The sequence below is a fragment of the Rhyacophila brunnea genome, unplaced genomic scaffold (genome assembly GCF_057557595.1).
Source record: "Rhyacophila brunnea isolate RB1 unplaced genomic scaffold, BYU_Rbru_1.0 scaffold_19, whole genome shotgun sequence".
NCBI lineage: Eukaryota > Metazoa > Arthropoda > Insecta > Trichoptera > Rhyacophilidae > Rhyacophila > Rhyacophila brunnea.
In genome coordinates this window covers 8,746,689-8,764,469 of record NW_028232848.1, presented here as the reverse complement: position 1 = coordinate 8,764,469, position 17,781 = coordinate 8,746,689, and the positions used below count along the sequence as shown (strand labels likewise).

Below are 17,781 nucleotides of genomic sequence, written 5' to 3'. Positions count from 1 at the left end.
TTCTCGTGCAATTTCATGAATTGAATAATATTCTTGAATACCTTGACACTATATGATTTTTTTTTTATTACTTTATAAAAATTCTATTTCATAGAGAAATAATAATAAGTTTTTTTTTTCTGTTACTAGATAAGAATAGATTATACTATAAAATTTGATATATCAATTCTAAATAAAAAAATGTTGTCACACTTGTTTTGCAGTTCAAACATAGTTTTATCCGTTCATTTCTAAATAAATGTTGATACGTTATTTTTTTCTTTTGTTTTATTGATGTAAACTATCAATATTATTACTTATTATTGCTTTATACACCATTGAGAACACACAAAAAAAGTTTCAAATTTTTAAAACATGTGTAGAATTATTTATTTAAAAAAAACTAAATCGACGATTTTTTGGCAAAAAACGCTTGGGAGTTTTCGCATATGCTAGGCTAAATCAGCTGGGAGTAAAAGAGTTAACTAAGAAATGTAGGTGGATTTGATTACAGAATCAGAATCAAGAAAAATATTATAAAAAAGTAAAAATGGAGATTACCGACTTTGACACTAATAGCCTGATATAAAAACATGTTTCTTGAACATCTTTAGTTAATAGAATGCAATGGATTTATTATTGTACGAAGTAAGATATTGGTATTACATTATACAGAGCTGGCAGTGAGTAGTCCCCTGGTGCACGGAGCCCTGCGCTGCCTGTCGCAGTGGCAGACACAACTTTCGGAGCAGCTGGCCGCCCGGGAAGCCCCCATCCGCTACATTCCAGCTTGCTTCCCTGATGAACAGCTCTCTGGGCCACCCATCAACAAATATAGGTATATTGATAGCAATGAGATTTAAAAAATTTTACTGTGCTCATAGAGACGCCTTTACAAGCGACCACATTCAGTTTTGGCTCACCTGTGACATTGCGATATCTGACCTCATTGGCCGCAAACTGTCCCATACTAATCAGCCGTCATCTTATTGGCTGCATACTGCTTAGTACCAATAGGTCGATTAATGAATGACTCTGTGATTGTTTTACGAAATGTCAAGAAATATGTACATGTTGAATCTATGAGGAATTACCTAAAACCTATCATATATACGAGGGTTGTCCAAGAATTAAAGACCTAAATTATTTTAAAAATCAGGAAAATTTTATTTTTATAAAAAAAGCATACGAAATTTTACATACCTATCCCCACTATTTTTCGACGTCCCTGTTACGATCGATGCACTTGGTGAGCCGTGGCACTAGGTCCTTAATTCTATTGTCATAGAACGCCGCCGCCGCCGTGCTCAAAGTCCTGGTCGGTCTCGAAGCATTTTCCGGCCAAATGTAGCTTCAGATGAAGAAAAAGATGGCCAGAACATTTCAATTTACGCACCCGTGGTGTACAGATTGTCAATTTACATAATTTGAAGCTTATAATGAAAACATGTCTAAAACGATCAGGAGTGATGTTAGAATTATTATTAGTAAACTTTTGGTTTATTGCGAAGAAGAAAAAGAGTATCATCTAAAAGGAGAGCCGATACATTATTTAACACGCCTCTAGCACATGTTGGTGCCATGACAGGTATGTCACTAGAAGTCTTCTACATGCGATTACAGCGACTTCCTGTTATCGCCAATTTCTTGTTGTCAGGCAATGTAGCTAACTTAATCAGTAGACTGAAGGTATTTTTTTGTTTCAATTTCATCCATTTAGAATTCATCTCAACATATTATTTGGTCTATACATAAAGCACAAAGTAAAAATATTGTATGTCCAAATGAGAAGATATTGTCGCATTCAAATGTCGTACAACATCTGTAAAAGTCTTATCTTTCGTCATATTCAATGTTCCACTATTTTATCGTTTTCAGGTGTTTATTGGAAAAACACAACACTCCTTTCAACTCAAGCCTGGCTAGCTCGGCGCCCGCCAGACGCCTCTGGAACTTTCTAGTCAATCAAGAACACGTTCAGGTAATTGATCGTCGACTACAAATTTGACATATTTTATTCACCTGTATTTTTCAGACTGAAATGACACAGTACCTACCTTATTATTTATGCATGTATAAATAATTGCTCATTAACATTCACATGAACACTATTATTTTAACTTTAAGGGCACACATGCTTACCTAGAGTTTCTGTTTTTTCATTTAAAGTTGAACTATGACATTGAATACTAGGTATGATTTTTAAAGTGAAAGTGATATTATGTTACATCTCTTTTACGCATGCTAATATGATTAAAAAGTTTTTCTTTCTCTTTCTGTCACATTCGAATTTGATTACCAAAGTTTAAACATTTACTATGCGTATTAGCTGACGTGCTTCGTCGTTTACAAATTATAACATGAATTTAAAAAATATATGTATTTATAATATTAAATATATTTTATAATGTACACAGATTTTTTTAACAACTATATTATATATACTTTTATTTATTTGTCGCATATTCAAAATGTTCTTGCTATATTAAAATCTTTTTTTTAGCCGGCCAAGTAAATCCGTATTTTTGGCCATAGACTAATAGAAAAAACTCTCTGCTGTCAGATTATGTTGATAGCAAATTGCAAGATACCTAACGAAGGAATTGTGTTTTATATCAGGAATAAGAAACACTATCTGTAAGTACAATATTATGTTATTTATTACTGTAGTAGTATTCTGTGTGTTTTGCATATATTATTCAAGTGTTAATTTATTGTTTTCTTAGTCTACATTAGTTGCGTGGTTAGTTTAGAGGTTATTGCGAGAATGCCTGTGATTTCATATTTATTTGTTTGATATAATCTAAGGCGTTCTAGTTGTTATTAAACATGTTACCTACCTGATTACTTTATTTTAGTTAATCAATCTTTTTTGATGCTTTGTATTATCACTAATCCGTTTTAATTACCATTCTTCAAACAGTCGCACACTATAAAAGATTAAAAATCACACTATTAACAGTTCATATGTTATGTTTTTTGCAGATGGAGAAAATGTCTACCGAGATCTTTGCTTGTCGACGGTTTCATATGAATAAGATGGAATGAAATAAATCTTTTAATTAATAATGAAATAAATCCGACTTTCGGCGTACGATCCGAACATGGCGTGATTCATATAATATTATTTATGACGTAGACCATCAAGCATATATACCCATTTTATAGATTTAATAGTACAATTACAAAAGGTAAATATAAAGTGACTAATGTTTGTAACCTATAGCTATGTCTATCTCGCATACATATTTAAAAAATAAAACAATTTTATAATTACATTTTTGCACTAAATTTATTATCGATAATGATATAAAAGTTGCTAAATTGATTCATAATATTCTAAAATATAATATAATTTTGCATATCAGTTACTTGTATCATATCAGGTATGTCATTTGGTAGAGCTTACTCTCCAAGTCTTTTCTTTTTCATCCTCAATATCACTTTGATATTAGAAACATTGTCTTTCTAACACCATTTCAAAGACTTTAAGTTTTCTAGATGCTGTATATTAATTCTTCTCTTCGGCTATATCTGCATCTTAGTTGCAGCATATGGATACAATGCGGCGCCTCCAAGAATCTCTGTCACTCTAGTTTTTTTGCATCGTTCCAGGTCATACTAGCAGCCCGTAACTCCGCCAGATATGCTATATAGATAGTATTTAGCGGCCATCCAGGACGCCGGAATCCGGTTGGCTTGAAGAACAGGCAAACCAGATTGGGATTCTCTTCAGGCACTCGCAGCACGTGGCCGGGCCAGGTACAAAGTTGCGTATTCACTCTCAACGTGATGCGAGGCTATTTGGTGCGTTCTTTTATCTCCCGTTACTTCTAAAATTACCGCACACCCAGTATCCGTCGTAAACATCTGTTCTCGAAGCTCAGTATACGGTTGCTCGGAGCCTTTGTAAGGTGCCATGACATAAAAACTAGTAAGATATTTAAAATAGCTGCTAGAATGAATACATTGTTGAAAGGAAATGAAAACTGATAATATGATATATCAATTAATTTGTCCATCTGAAGTTGTAGATATCAGTTAATAATTATGTGTTATACCAGTAATTAAATGCTGACTTCAAATGAAAATTGACTATTAAATATTGAAATAATATATTACCAGTTTTGATTTTTTTAAGTACTATACTATATCCATGGTTCATATTACAATGTCATAGTAAAACTTAGAAGAATAAAATATGTCGTAAGACGAAATCAATCTTGGGGTTTTAATATAAGTTAAATAAATAGTACACAGCTAATTTGTTATTACTTTGAATACATGCCATGTCTTTACATCAATAAAAAACAGAAAAACAATTTAATAATGTATAAATATTTATATAAGACTTAACAACGTCTAGTTAGACATCTAGTTAGACACGATGACCTCCATTTAATTTCCTCTTATTTTAAAATTCACCAAGATATATCCTAATAAGTAGGTAAGTATATTACATTTGTACATATAATAAGTAAATCAAGTACTTAACATAAATAATTATACTGTAAAATTAAATTACAATTGAAGCAGTATATATGGACCCCACAGAGTAATTAACAATATAATAATTTATATAATTATATCGGGTATATACTATATTGACACATTTTAATGAAGTCTATTTTTCTTGGTACCTACGTTCAATGATAAATGTTGTTTTATATTGTAACATAAACAATGGTAATATGCATTGATCTTTCTGATTTTTAAACTGTGATATCTATTTTATATATCTATTGATTTCTATGTGTATTATTGATACATTATTTATTTCAAATACAATAATTTCAAAACTAACAGTAAATAATATATAGAAAGCGTCATGTTGTTTAGTTGGAAAATCTACTAGGAAATTCCATCCAATCCAAATTCAATTTTTACCAGGTGGGTACTTGTAGGTCAGTTATTTTTGGAATAAAATGAATCCCTTAAAAAATATGAAATAAGAATAGAATGATAAATATTTGTGAAAATTTACCAAATCAACATGTTTAACGTGAATATTTTCACACTAAAATGATAAATATTGTTAAGAAAATATACACAAACAGTTCATTCAGAAGTTATGACGTTTAAAAGATCCCGCGAGTTAACTCGTGCGTGGCACTGATCAGTTATGAGGTGATATCAGTTATAATCATTTATGAGGAATGGTTATAAGCCATTGGCACAACCAATTTGGTTTTTGACCTTGAGAACAAAATGTACTTTTTACACGGAACCAAAACTCACGGCTGCAGAGACGAATGCTTATACAAAATATGGCGCAGTGGAATCGCCAGCAAGATCTGCAGGTATCATTATTTAGATGTAAGTATACATATTATTTTGAATTTCATAAAATTACACTCGTTCTGGGTGTCTCGTAACAGTAAACTATATTAGTAAATTAGATATATCTTGATGAACTATAAAATAGTGATGTAATATAGACTTGTTGAAAATATAGCATAATAAAATTTAAAATAAAAATTTAGAAATTCAGCCTTTCTGGTTCTCTAATATACATAGATCTACTGGTTCTGGGATCTACTATTTCTGGCAGTAGACAATTCATATAAAAGTGATATATCTTTTTTTCAATCTTTTCAATCCAAAATGTCTCGTCTTTTTTGATTAATTCTATTTTAACAGGAAAATTATGTCCCGTCCAAACTCCAAATAAACAGACATCTTTCTTAGTAATATGAAGCTGCCCCTGAATCTGGAAGTACCAATCGTGATTTTTATCTATTACCATATTCCTGTCTTTATCTACTTTCCAAAATTTAATTTTTTTCTGTACAATAGCTTCATCTGCACTTATTCCAGCAGCTGAGAAAGGACATTTTATTTCAATAATTGTATCATCATCGCTGATGCCATCTGGCGTTGCACCGATAAAATCATACACATCATCGATAAACAATCCACATCTCTCAATCTTAATCCGTTCTTGTACACTAAGCTGTTGTAAAGCTATTGATTCATTTTCTTTACCATATTTTACCGCTTTCACGTTGGCTAATGATTGGCTATATAATAAACGTTTTACCAAAGGCCCAAATTTTGTATTTTCTCGCCGCTTACACACCTTACCAAAAACAGAGGCAGTAAGAAGGTTTCGTCGCCTTTCTAGCCATTCTGCACATTCAGATTGTAATACGGTGCGTCTTTCTATATCCCTCCTCTCATAGTTTGTCAGTTTGAGTTTTTTCAAAAAAGTTTCTTTTAACAATTGATATTGATTTTTGTCCATATCAGGTTTTTGGCAACTCTCTCCATAATCTGGATTAGATAAAGGAACAGTATGTATTGGTTTTCGCCAAGATTTTCCTATTTTTTTTTTATTTTTTTTCAACCTTCTTGATTCTAAGCGATTTATGAAGGCTTTTGGGCTATTTTTATAAACTTGTTTTTGAATTGTGCAATGTAACTTATTTGTATTAAATGCGATTACCGCCGCTGCACATCGTCCCATGTACGATTGTCTTTGAGAGTAGTTAATTCTCTTGCCGCCTACAAATTTTGCAATCATGTTATTAAAAGATTCTGAAATATTAGTAGAAAAATTATAAATTAAACTTTTTGAATTTAGCACCAAACGAGAATTATATATCATTAATTGAGAAAATAGACTGCATTCTTTTAATGCTGGTACATAATTTACATCAAGCATGTCCTCTGTATTTGGTTCATTTGTACAAAAATATGGTAGACAAGAAGTATGGTCTCCAAAAACATGGTGCGGTCCATTAAATAAATCTTTTTTCAGAGCGATAACCTTTTCTTCGAAAGTACTATCTTGTAGTTTTCTATACTTGATTGCACCTATGACGGCTTTCCGCAGACGTCTTTTTCTTGACGCAATGATTTTTCTTACATTCAAGGGATATCTTGTGTCTTTGGTTAATGCCTCTATTTTGCCACAATAATTTCTAATTAAATGGTTTTTACATTCAACTTTCTCGACAGTTACATTCGGATAAGGGTGACAATCAAGAATTTTTTTGTATGTGCTGGAATCTCCATCAGCAATCAATTTTGAATAAATCAATCCATGTGTATTAATAGATTCTTTAAAGCCTTCTAATATTGCTGTAGATTCCATTCCTCCTGACGGACCGGTATAATTTAAAAAGCATTTATGTTGTTGAGCAGGGATATTTTTATTTTTAGCTTTGGCGCACAAATCGCAATATTTATTTTTCACTGACATGTACAAAATCTTTCCGGTTCTTTGACCAATGATCGTGGCAGCGCCAGATGCTGCGGAATAATTGCATCTGTATGAACGTTTCGACCAACAGCCGTCTGCAACAACTGATATCATGGGAATACCAGAAGAATCGACGTCACCATTTTCGATTGCAAGTTGTCGCTCTTCTTTCGCAGCGTTTTCCATACTCTTATTTTTGGTTTCTTCAAACCACTCGTACACCTTCTGTTGACTCTTTCTGTATGTTCTTGCTGTAATCGATGGTACGTCAATTGCTGAACACATTTCTTCCAGATTTGAAAATCCACTGCCGATACTGATTATACTGGATACAAATGCGTCACACAGATTCATTTTGTTTTTGTTCATTTCAGTGGTATATAATTTTAATTTTTTACCACAAAGTTTACATTGAATAAAAAATGTACTACTAAAGTTATCCCGATTTTCCCCAAAAATTTCTAAATGTGATAAATTACAATTAAATGGAGAATCATGGTGGCTAATTAATTGAAGTTGTTGGAAAAAATATGAAGTCTATAATTCTACGGCCTTCTACACGGAATTTAGGGCTTGAATCTTCAATTTCATTTTCTATAATAAATTCTTCGTGTTCGTGTTCAAATGTGGGATGAAATTCTGGTTCAGGTAGTATGCTTTGAGGATTTCCATGCTCAGGCATAGTCTTCGGCAATATATCAATACTATAATACATTCAAAAATATTAGTTTAGTAGATAGTTAACAGAAAACAAAATGTATAGCTGCTATTAATTATTGTACCAGATTATAATTTTTGTCACAGACACACTAATTTCGAATAAGACATGGCACAAACATAATATAAAAATAATATAAGTACAAATGATCATTATACTTAATTGTGTGTATTAATAAGTAATACGCAAAACTTCCTTTTGCAAGATAAATAAATATTGTGAACCAAAATTTTCTGTGAAATGTGGTTTTTTCAACTATGTATAATTATGTCAAATTATAAAATAATAATTTCAAACCTTTGTGTTTTTAATGTATTAATATTTCCATCTTTTCTCCTACGTCTTTTTTTGGAACTTCCAGCCATCGGATAGTGAGTTCGTGGCATTTTTTGTAAGTACAATCGATATAAATAATTGTGATAATATTGTTAGGTACCTATGTCAAAAACCGAGGATGAAAATTTCGCATTCCCGCTGAAATAAATGACGTTCATAGTATTGCCAGGCTAAACTTTCGAAATTAAAGTTAGTTTTTAAAAAAAAAATTACATTGGAAAATATTATGTAAGTACAGGCATCCATTATTATGTTATTTGATGAAAGTATTCTTTAAAATCATCTGTATTATTATAATCTCGCAAATTCATAATTTAGTAAAAGTTAAATTTTCTGTAATATAAACATCAGTAGGTACCTAACCTATGTTGATTCATAATTTTGGCTAAGTAAAAAATATAGATATTTTTACTTCGCGATGTGTTTGGGGTGTTCTAAATTATGTAAGTATGTTTAATAACAAATGTGAAATTCGTAAAACCTCATGTGTATTATTTATTAAATAAAAATAGTAAAACTAATAGTAGATACAAATGGTGAAAAACTTCATTCTCTTATTTACTAAAATATCAATTCAATAATATTTTAGTAGATATGGCAATACTGGACGACCCGATATATGTCACTGAAATAAAATAAAATCTATCACAATTTATAAAATACATACCTACTACAATCATAATTATTTTGAATGTAGAGGGAGATAGTTATAGAAAGGGACAGAAAACTGATTGCTATGTTGCAATATTAGGCAAAATAGATTGCAACAGTGTTAAAAATTATAATGTATGATTTAGTATGACATAACGTAGAATTGACGCAAATACAAATTTCTTCAGATTTTTTTTTGTTTTGTCCTCAAATGTCAAAATATGTTTTCCTTTTGAATAATATGTTCGAATTTGTGTTTGTTTCGCCTATTTTTGTGTTCAATTTGTAGCATTCACTTTTATAAACATATTTTTGTACAATACTTGTGTGTTGGCGTATTTTTTTGGTCATATAAAGTTAAAATAATACCAGCTAAAGATTCCATACATCATACACCAATTCGCAGGTGGGTCTGGCGGATATCAAGATGGTCGAATATTTCGTGGAAACAGTTGTTTTAAAAAGGTCTCTATTTAGTATTATAAATTTATAACTAACAAGATATTTCATCATTTATTCAATGATTAATGATAAACCTTCTGATACGTAGCTTTATATTATTTCGTATGTCTATAATTGTAGCATATTTAAATAACAAAATGTCCACTCGCTTCCATTAGATTTAGAACCAATAGAAACTGCAAATATTATAATTATACTGAATATATTTTACTACATTATGTTTTATAACATTACAACTATCTATAATAAATCGTTTGAGATAATAATTAAGGGAAAAATTTGTCATCATCACAGCCTATTAATGTCACAAAAATATGGCTTCGTTCTCAATTATCACGTTTCACGGTTTCAAAGAATATTATTTTACGTCATAAAAATACTTTATGTAGTTATCAAATGTTTTACATAAATATTTGACGATGAATAAGCTTCATAATGATATAAATAGTTTTTCTACAAATCTTACGTACTATTCAGGCTTAACCTCTGAAAATACCAGAAAATAGCTGACATGGAACACCTTCCCCCTTAAATAGTATACAATAATCAAGAATTTAATCATATTGAACTATTTTAAAAGAGATAAATTAGAAAAATCAATGAACTTCTCAACTTAGTTGTGTTTATTTCTTAAAAAATATAAGATATAAGGTGTCTAATAACAAAAATCGATAAGTCCATGATTTAATATTAGCGGAAAACTATATTTTTGTGCAACGAGCATAACTGGTTGTTTTTAGCCGGCTCTCACATCTAAATTTGTCTTGTCTGCAACGTGGCGAATACGTTGATGTGATGTCATCGTTATTCACAAAACACACGTTGCCAAATGGAGCTCCACACATTGTGCTAGCAACTAATTGCGTGCGTCTCGGGCTTCGAGTCGAAGCCGCCAGTACGCATACTGCATACGCCACGAATTGGTCATTCCTATATCGGTTTACCGGTCGACGCATCCCATACATATCGATGTTTTGAGAGGTTAAGAGGTTTTTAAGGTGAGTACTTCACCCAGCAGAGGGCACCTAGTGGAAAAATACGAAGCTTGCAAATTGAGATTTTTTTGTTGATAATTTACATTAAATTTTAAAGTGTTTTATTTAATAAATACGTATCTAAAAATATGAAAAAGAAAAATTCTTTTTATTTTAAGTCAAAGATTGAATTCTTAAAATGATCCCATCTTATTATTACATATTATTTTATGGTCATGTTTATTATTAAAATTTAGTTTATTATGTTTTCTCTAATGTACTGTAAAGATTTTTGACTAATTCATAATTAATTTTTTTTTATATTTATTTAAAAAAAACATGCTTTTTATTTATATCAAATATAATGTAGGTATGGTCCCGATATTGGAGTTTGAGGTGTTTTCAAATTACATAATTATGTACATACCTATTTGTATTTCCAGGATATATTCATCCGAGCAGTATTTGCAAAGCACCGACCGTTTAGCCATCTACCGACGGACGATGCCCGTGACCACTACGACGGCACGCCTTCCGAGTCCAACATGTCATCGGTTCTCCAGCACCATCATCACCATCACCACCACGGCGGACATATTGAATCCGAAGGGGAGCTCATGCAACCCGTCAGGATTATTCACAAAGAGCAGGACTCCATATTGGCTTTCTGCTTGAATCAGGTAATATTGAATTTTATCAATCAATAATTTACTTTGACTTTGGCGTCTGCTTTGGTCTAGTAATAACTGTTTCTAATACATCCTTAATATTACCTATCTTTTTTCTCTGAGTACGACGCATTCTACGAGGCGGAGTGTATCTAAATTCACATGTGTCAATGGACAACGTTTGTAATTCTCTCAAAACATTTACTCTGTGCGGCAGCGAACATTTGCAAACCTCATTTGTATATTATGGTTAATAAAATATATTTATTCATATAGGTGGGCGGAGGCTTGCTAGCCGTTTCAAGCCCTCGAGAAGTTCAAGAAATGGACATATCCCTCCTACTCCGCGGCGCCGTCTGCTGGGCTTCAGATGAATGCGAAGTGGATTTGCTGGCTCTCACCAAAGACCCCGCCTCGCTGCCTGACTCTGGATTCCTCTTAATACAACACCACAGCGAAAAGTGAGTTTGCTTCAAAGCTTCTTTTTCAAATTTCCATCACAAATTTTACATTATGTATTCATCATCTTCTTCATGGCCCCTATCCCCGTCAAAGTTTTTGTCTCACAAACACCAATTAAGGACGGCTACAAAGATGTTGAAGAAAATCTTCTATTATAGAGATGGAGCTTATTAAATGTATGGGAGTGAAATTGAAAAAACGACTGGTCTACTAATTTCCATAAAAACTCTGAAGAGTCAGAGAGGCATTCATTGTTTGTTGCATAGAGGAACGGCACATGTTATATTGGAACTGAAACTCACTAGGGAAACGACAGAAGGCTCCATCTGGCAGAAGGGCTTCATGTCCAACATATTAGTCAATCGCAAGAATTAATTTGTGAAAATCTAAAAAGCGTAGTTCATTGAGATTTTGAAGGGGCATTAACCATTCCAATTTTTGTACTTTACATGAAAGTTGTTATCAAATTAACTACGAGGAAGCTGGTGGGACGTCGTTGTGTCACTTGATTTGTATTGCATCACTCATGACCTGCCATAGGAGTGAGAGAAAGAGAATATGTGTATCGTGTGCTTTAAACTGAGGCGTAGTTTCCTCCTGCAGTCAAGCAGTAGGCTCTCTGCGTCTTCTTCTTGGTCGTTCCCTCATGGCCGAGAATCATGACCACTTTTAAATTCTGTCCTCTTGAGCAGCCAAGACTTTCCATCCCTCTCGTTCCTCTGCTTCTCTCGGGGCAGAGTGAAGGCTGCACCCAGTCAGCTCCTTCACTTAGTCGCTTCAGCGCGCCGATGCTCTTCTTCGCCTTCACCGAAGTCTACCCAAAACCACTAGTACCTGCAAGTTATCCGGTCTGCGCTGAATATTGTCGCAAGCCGTTCCTGTAGTACCTGAATGATTGTCCGGTTCGTCCTGTGCTTTGTCCAAGAAATACGAAACATTTGGCGCCAATACCACATTCTGAAAGCATCATTGCCTTAACCTCTCTTGCCCTCAATACAATTATCTGGCGAGATGATGCTACTGATCATTGGCATATTATGCTCAGAAGACCGACTTGGAATGCGGCCCCTTTTTGTAGACTAATAGACAGAGTTGTTGGAGGAAGCCAGAGTTTATCCTGGATAATCTCATAATGATAACCTATTATTTAATGTTGATGATGATTATGTATTTGACTAAATTTATTAATGTTATTTATAGGAACATGGCTTCGCTGCCTGGAAACATTGGTGGCATGTCTCCAACTCAGCCGTCAACCCCTCAGCCGCCGAGCGGGCTCGCCGGGCAAACGGGACGCGGTGCCAGCGTGGTTAGTCACTTTAACCTGTCACATTTTTCTATTTCACCACATATACCACGGAATTATGTGCCATAAAGAGGTTTTTAAGGCTTTGGAAGGGGGTTCCAAATAATATAGATTTCCTGTTATTATGTTTTGCCTGAATGACACTTGTGCAGGAATATAATAAATGTTAAAATAACAAACAGGCATGAATATTCAATACTCGCCTAGCATTTTCTGTTTTTTGTACATATCCTTTTAAATTCAAGTTGAAATATTCATCCGAGTTAGTATTGTGTCCAAGTTATGGATTGTTGCTATTAAAATAATCCAAATCTTGTCTCAACTGTCATTATAAAGAACAGGTTAATATTTCTCATTAAATAATAAAAAAACTTTTCAACATATGGTTTTAGGCTAAGGCCACACGGGCGTTTTTTCATGCTGTACCTCAAGCGTGTTTTCAGTGGAAAATACTGAAGTACATCTTACCATACATGTGTGATTTCACGCTTGAGTTCTGCATAAAATCACGTCATGTCACATCAGTGGCGAAGGGTGGAGATAAGCTGTTAAGATCTGATATAAATGGTGCACCCTAAACTTTGTCAGTCAACGTATTTGTTTTCATTAAACAAAGAATACATTTTTCAGATGTTGCTGGTGAAAATTCAATTAAACCCTACGTAATTTTAGCCATAGTAGATAATAGTCACAAAATATTCGTTTATCTATAAAATATCAAAAATTATACCACTAAACCATACATAATTTTAGATATTTTATAGATAGAAGATGTTTTATCGATAATCGTTTGGTTTTTTTTTTTTTTTCCAATGTCCGATCCTAATCATATGGGCCTCCACAGAGTAGAGGTTTGTATTAACAGATTTTGTTTTTTACGAGAAATGGATGTCAGCCACTTGCCCAACCTATTAGGTCCATACCCTGACTCACACACAAATTGAGGCAGGGCTTAATGAAGTTTAACAAAACTAACACCATCTGTATTATGTTTCTTAATTCAACGAAAACAAATAAGTATAACTGAAAAAGTGTACACGTCAGATCGCCCATAGCATACCTAAACTATTTTGGTATGGTTGAGGCAGGGCTTAGTTGAATATTAAAAACTAACCAACACCATCTGTAAATTATATCCTAGTTCAATGAAAACAAATAAGTATGACTGACAAAGTTTAGCGTGCACTATTTATATCGAATCTTAACAGCCTACCTCCACCCCTCGCCACTGTGTCACACTGTCTTGCTCCTATTGTGTCCACCATGGGACGATTGTCCAAATGACAATTCGGATTAAATGTTTCAATGAAACTTGACTGAAAAGAGTGGAGAGTGGAATAATTACAGTGCAGTGTGTTTTTCCGCTTGTGTGACCATTTAGACTATATATGTGATAATCAGGCAACAAATAGACACCGGCGGAGAGACCCTTAAAATGCGTCATGTCTGGCTGGTCCCGCCCAAGTTACTGTGGTTCATATTTTTGACATTTTGTCACACGGCATTTGAACGTGAAAAAACGTCCGTGTGGCCTAACACTAATAGACGGCATGCATCATGTATGCCGATTATAATATTGTGTATAGTATTTTCATTTATAATTAATTACTAGCACTGCACATATCAAGAGCACAGCTTCCCTTCATCGGTTTCCAGACTGTGGTTTTTACTAAGTTTCTAAACCGTAGATTTCTTTCAAATAGAACGTTGGAACTAAATTACTTTATGGTAAACTGTGACCAATTTCTTTTTGTATTCAGCAATTTGGTGAATACTAATTAAAATTGAAATTTTATTAATTGAGATGTCATGCAGAGGTCTCAATACCTTTAATACATTCATAGACAATAAAATAGTGACACAGTTTCACTATAATTATATTTACCTACCTAAATAAGTAAAATAAAAAATAACATCAAAAAATGTTGAGTTTGTTTACTAATCAAGATGTAAATTATTATAATCATACAAGACATGAATTAAGTGTGTACATTTGAGACTCGATTTACTGGGTGGTGATTGATTTACTGTGATTATAAAAAAAAGGAAAAGAAATATTAAAACTTCTTTATATACAGTTAAATCGCTGCTAGAGTTAATCTGGCTGATGTGTAACGGAAAAGCGTTACAGCCGACTCAAATAGTGTACAATGAAAAAAACACCCATGAGTTGGCTGGTACAACTTACCCTTCGGTCTCCAGTCGAACGCCCTGGAGTTATACTGAGCTATATCCTCTGTAAATATCTTCTGTACTTAGTATTGTATTATTTAACACGGAAATCTGAAAAAAAATACATGCAAATTGGCCTCAAACCGCTAGCTTGCGGTTAACAGCCAAGGTCTAAGGCGAGATCAATCATTTTAGTTAGCAATAAGTCATCAGCCAACCATAGAAAAATCACCAGTCGAATCTTATAATTTTGTTATTTTATCCAAATAAAAAACAAAAAAAAATTCATTTTACAATCTACTTGACACATTCAACAAATGCCACTAACTTAGTTTGAATATTATGATAATTATTATGTAGTTTTGAATATTTTCATTGTTATTCTAGATTTAACAGAAAATCAATTATCGTGAGAATAGCCCCGGTAAATCAAGAGTGAACAGTACATCCGTTCTATAATCTAATTTTTTTTAAATAATTCTGTTGACGTTTAGTCTGACGTCCACTTAATTGAAAACTTTTAGGTGTATTAGAAATTAAATATATTCTGAGATTTATAATAAGTCACATGTAGGATCCAAGGTGGCGATTAAACAATGATGTTGTAAATAATGTAATTATTCCAGTTGGGCGAGGGTGGTGTCCAAGATTTTTTCAGGAAACGAAAGCAGTCGGCGGAGGTCGCCCCGCCCACAATCGTATGTCAAAAACATTCACCATGACAACTTGTGTTGCGCAACTGTTTTGTCAACTGTCAACGGATTGAGCATTTTTTTTGTTTACGTCGTTATTTTTGGCACACTGCTAGTGATGACATATTTGTTGTTTTATTATTATTATTATTTATCTCTTGTCTTCGATTGGCTTCCAACGTATTTTTAATGTTACCATCAATAATTTCTTTTATTTTCATATTTTACCACGTTTTTATTAGCTTGTATTCTTGTTTGCCTGGTACAGATTTTTTCTTATGTGTCCAGTACATTTTTTTTCTTGTTTGTCCAAAATTTGTATTGGACGATTGAAGATTTTTAACTAACTTCCCGACTAGCTAGACATTTGAAACTTTTAGAATATATCAGAACACGACGACAATGCATTCTTTTAATACTTTTAACCATTTTTAAGCAGAATTGAATTCATTTTCAGTTAATTCTGTGTTGTATGGAAAGTTATTATTGTTGTTTGCTAAGGGGGTCCTAGCAACTTAATTATTAATATATACGTGCGTTACTATGGAAATCAATATGAAATGTCAAAATGACATTTCAGTATTCTATAATATTTATTCAGTATTTCTATCAATTACAATAAAAAGTTTTTAATAACACATAATATCGTCAAGTTTATATGATTCAACAGAAAATTTAACGTGGTATATAAAAAGTTCTTTTTATCTTGTAATTATTTAAACTTAATTTAAGATAATCTAGTAGTATAAGAAGTATACTTTTTCTTTATGTAGGTCATACTAATAATAACACATTATTATATCTAGTTACATATTACATTACTTAACAAAGTCTCCTTATACTGGAATTTATCGACTTCAGTAATAGATGTATTAAATTTAATCTAACTATGCATATATGACATGATCGTTAATATATATGACGTTATTGTTAAACTACAATTTGGCTATATAAATAAAGAAACATCGAATCACCAAATGAGAAATATATTATTATAGCGAAGTGTAGAGCTACTTTGGACGTCTAGTGATGGAATCGCGAAACATGCAATTAGATTCAATTTACTGAATGCGTATCGTATACTTAAAAGTGCTTTAATAATATCAATCAAAAAAATTATCTTATAAATTCGAATGGAGTTTTAAATAATAATAATCGTAGTTTTAATGCGATTTTTTTTATTTAAAAACTTTGGTTTACTAGAAACTTGAAATTGTCGCTATTTATATTTAATTTACCTGTTGTATGGTCTCAATACCATTGGTAATAAAATAAGTAATAAGTACCTAACTAAAAATATTTAAAGTTAAGTACATATTTTTTTACCATGTCCGATCCTAATAAGATCATTTAGGCCTCCACAGAGTGGAGGTCTGTATTAACTTATTTGTTCTTACGAGAAATGGATGTTAGCCACTTGCTCAACCTATTAGGTCCATACTCTGACTCAAACACAAATTGAAAAACAATATGTGTATTTGCCAGACCTAGGATTTGAACCTGGGACCCACGACGTTATAGACCGACGCTTAACCCATTCCAGACAGAATTAATTTTTCAGGATCACTTAAAAAGGCACACTGATTACTAAAATTGATATAACTCGTGTATTATTCATTCAATTCAAATAAATCTTTTAAATATTTATAGGTTTTGAATTGTTCTAATAAGTATTTACATTTTTAGTAAACTTTGTGTATAAGTGGAATGGAAAAAACATGTCAAATATAGTTTTTTGGGTTTTTTTAGCCTTTTTTTATACAAAATGACATAGATTAAAAGTCCATGATAGAAGTAAATAATAAAAGGAAGATATACTAAAACTGGAGCTAAATATAATCTCTTCAAGATATTTAGAAGATGGAGGGCCATTTTATGTTTTTTACTGTCTCAAACACCTCATACCTAGCGAACTGATCATTATTTTGACAAATTTAAATAAAAATAGATTTTATAAATCAAATATTTGTTGAAAAATATATTGGACTGTATATAACTAACATCATAAAATGATAGCTACATATATTATTAAGTAATTTCAACTTTAAAAAAAATCAAAATATGATGGGTTAAGCCGCTCACTGTTACATATTAATTAATTATAACAGCTTTGTAGGTAAATATTCTGTAAATTGTATTAAATTTCGTTCTTAGTAA

The 17,781-nt window shown here is 32.3% G+C and overlaps 1 protein-coding gene and 1 long non-coding RNA gene across 5 annotated transcripts in view; both read left to right on the top strand.

The window, feature by feature from the left end:
* The window catches only part of Rbcn-3A (rabconnectin-3 alpha), a 123,736-nt gene that overhangs the window by 82,022 nt on the left and 23,933 nt on the right, over positions 1 to 17,781 (top strand). For all 4 annotated transcript variants that reach the window (XM_085946065.1, XM_085946067.1, XM_085946066.1 and 1 more), the window contains 5 exons: positions 655 to 817; positions 1,858 to 1,960; positions 10,768 to 11,004; positions 11,269 to 11,453; positions 12,655 to 12,763. In XM_085946065.1, the coding sequence (XP_085802191.1) occupies positions 655 to 817; positions 1,858 to 1,960; positions 10,768 to 11,004; positions 11,269 to 11,453; positions 12,655 to 12,763 (797 nt within the window). The remainder of the gene's footprint in view (positions 1 to 654; positions 818 to 1,857; positions 1,961 to 10,767; positions 11,005 to 11,268; positions 11,454 to 12,654; positions 12,764 to 17,781) is intronic.
* Positions 2,541 to 4,284, top strand: LOC147072702 (uncharacterized). The gene is made up of 3 exons (XR_015070555.1): positions 2,541 to 2,616; positions 2,965 to 3,170; positions 3,595 to 4,284. It is a non-coding gene; the product is annotated as an uncharacterized LOC147072702 (long non-coding RNA).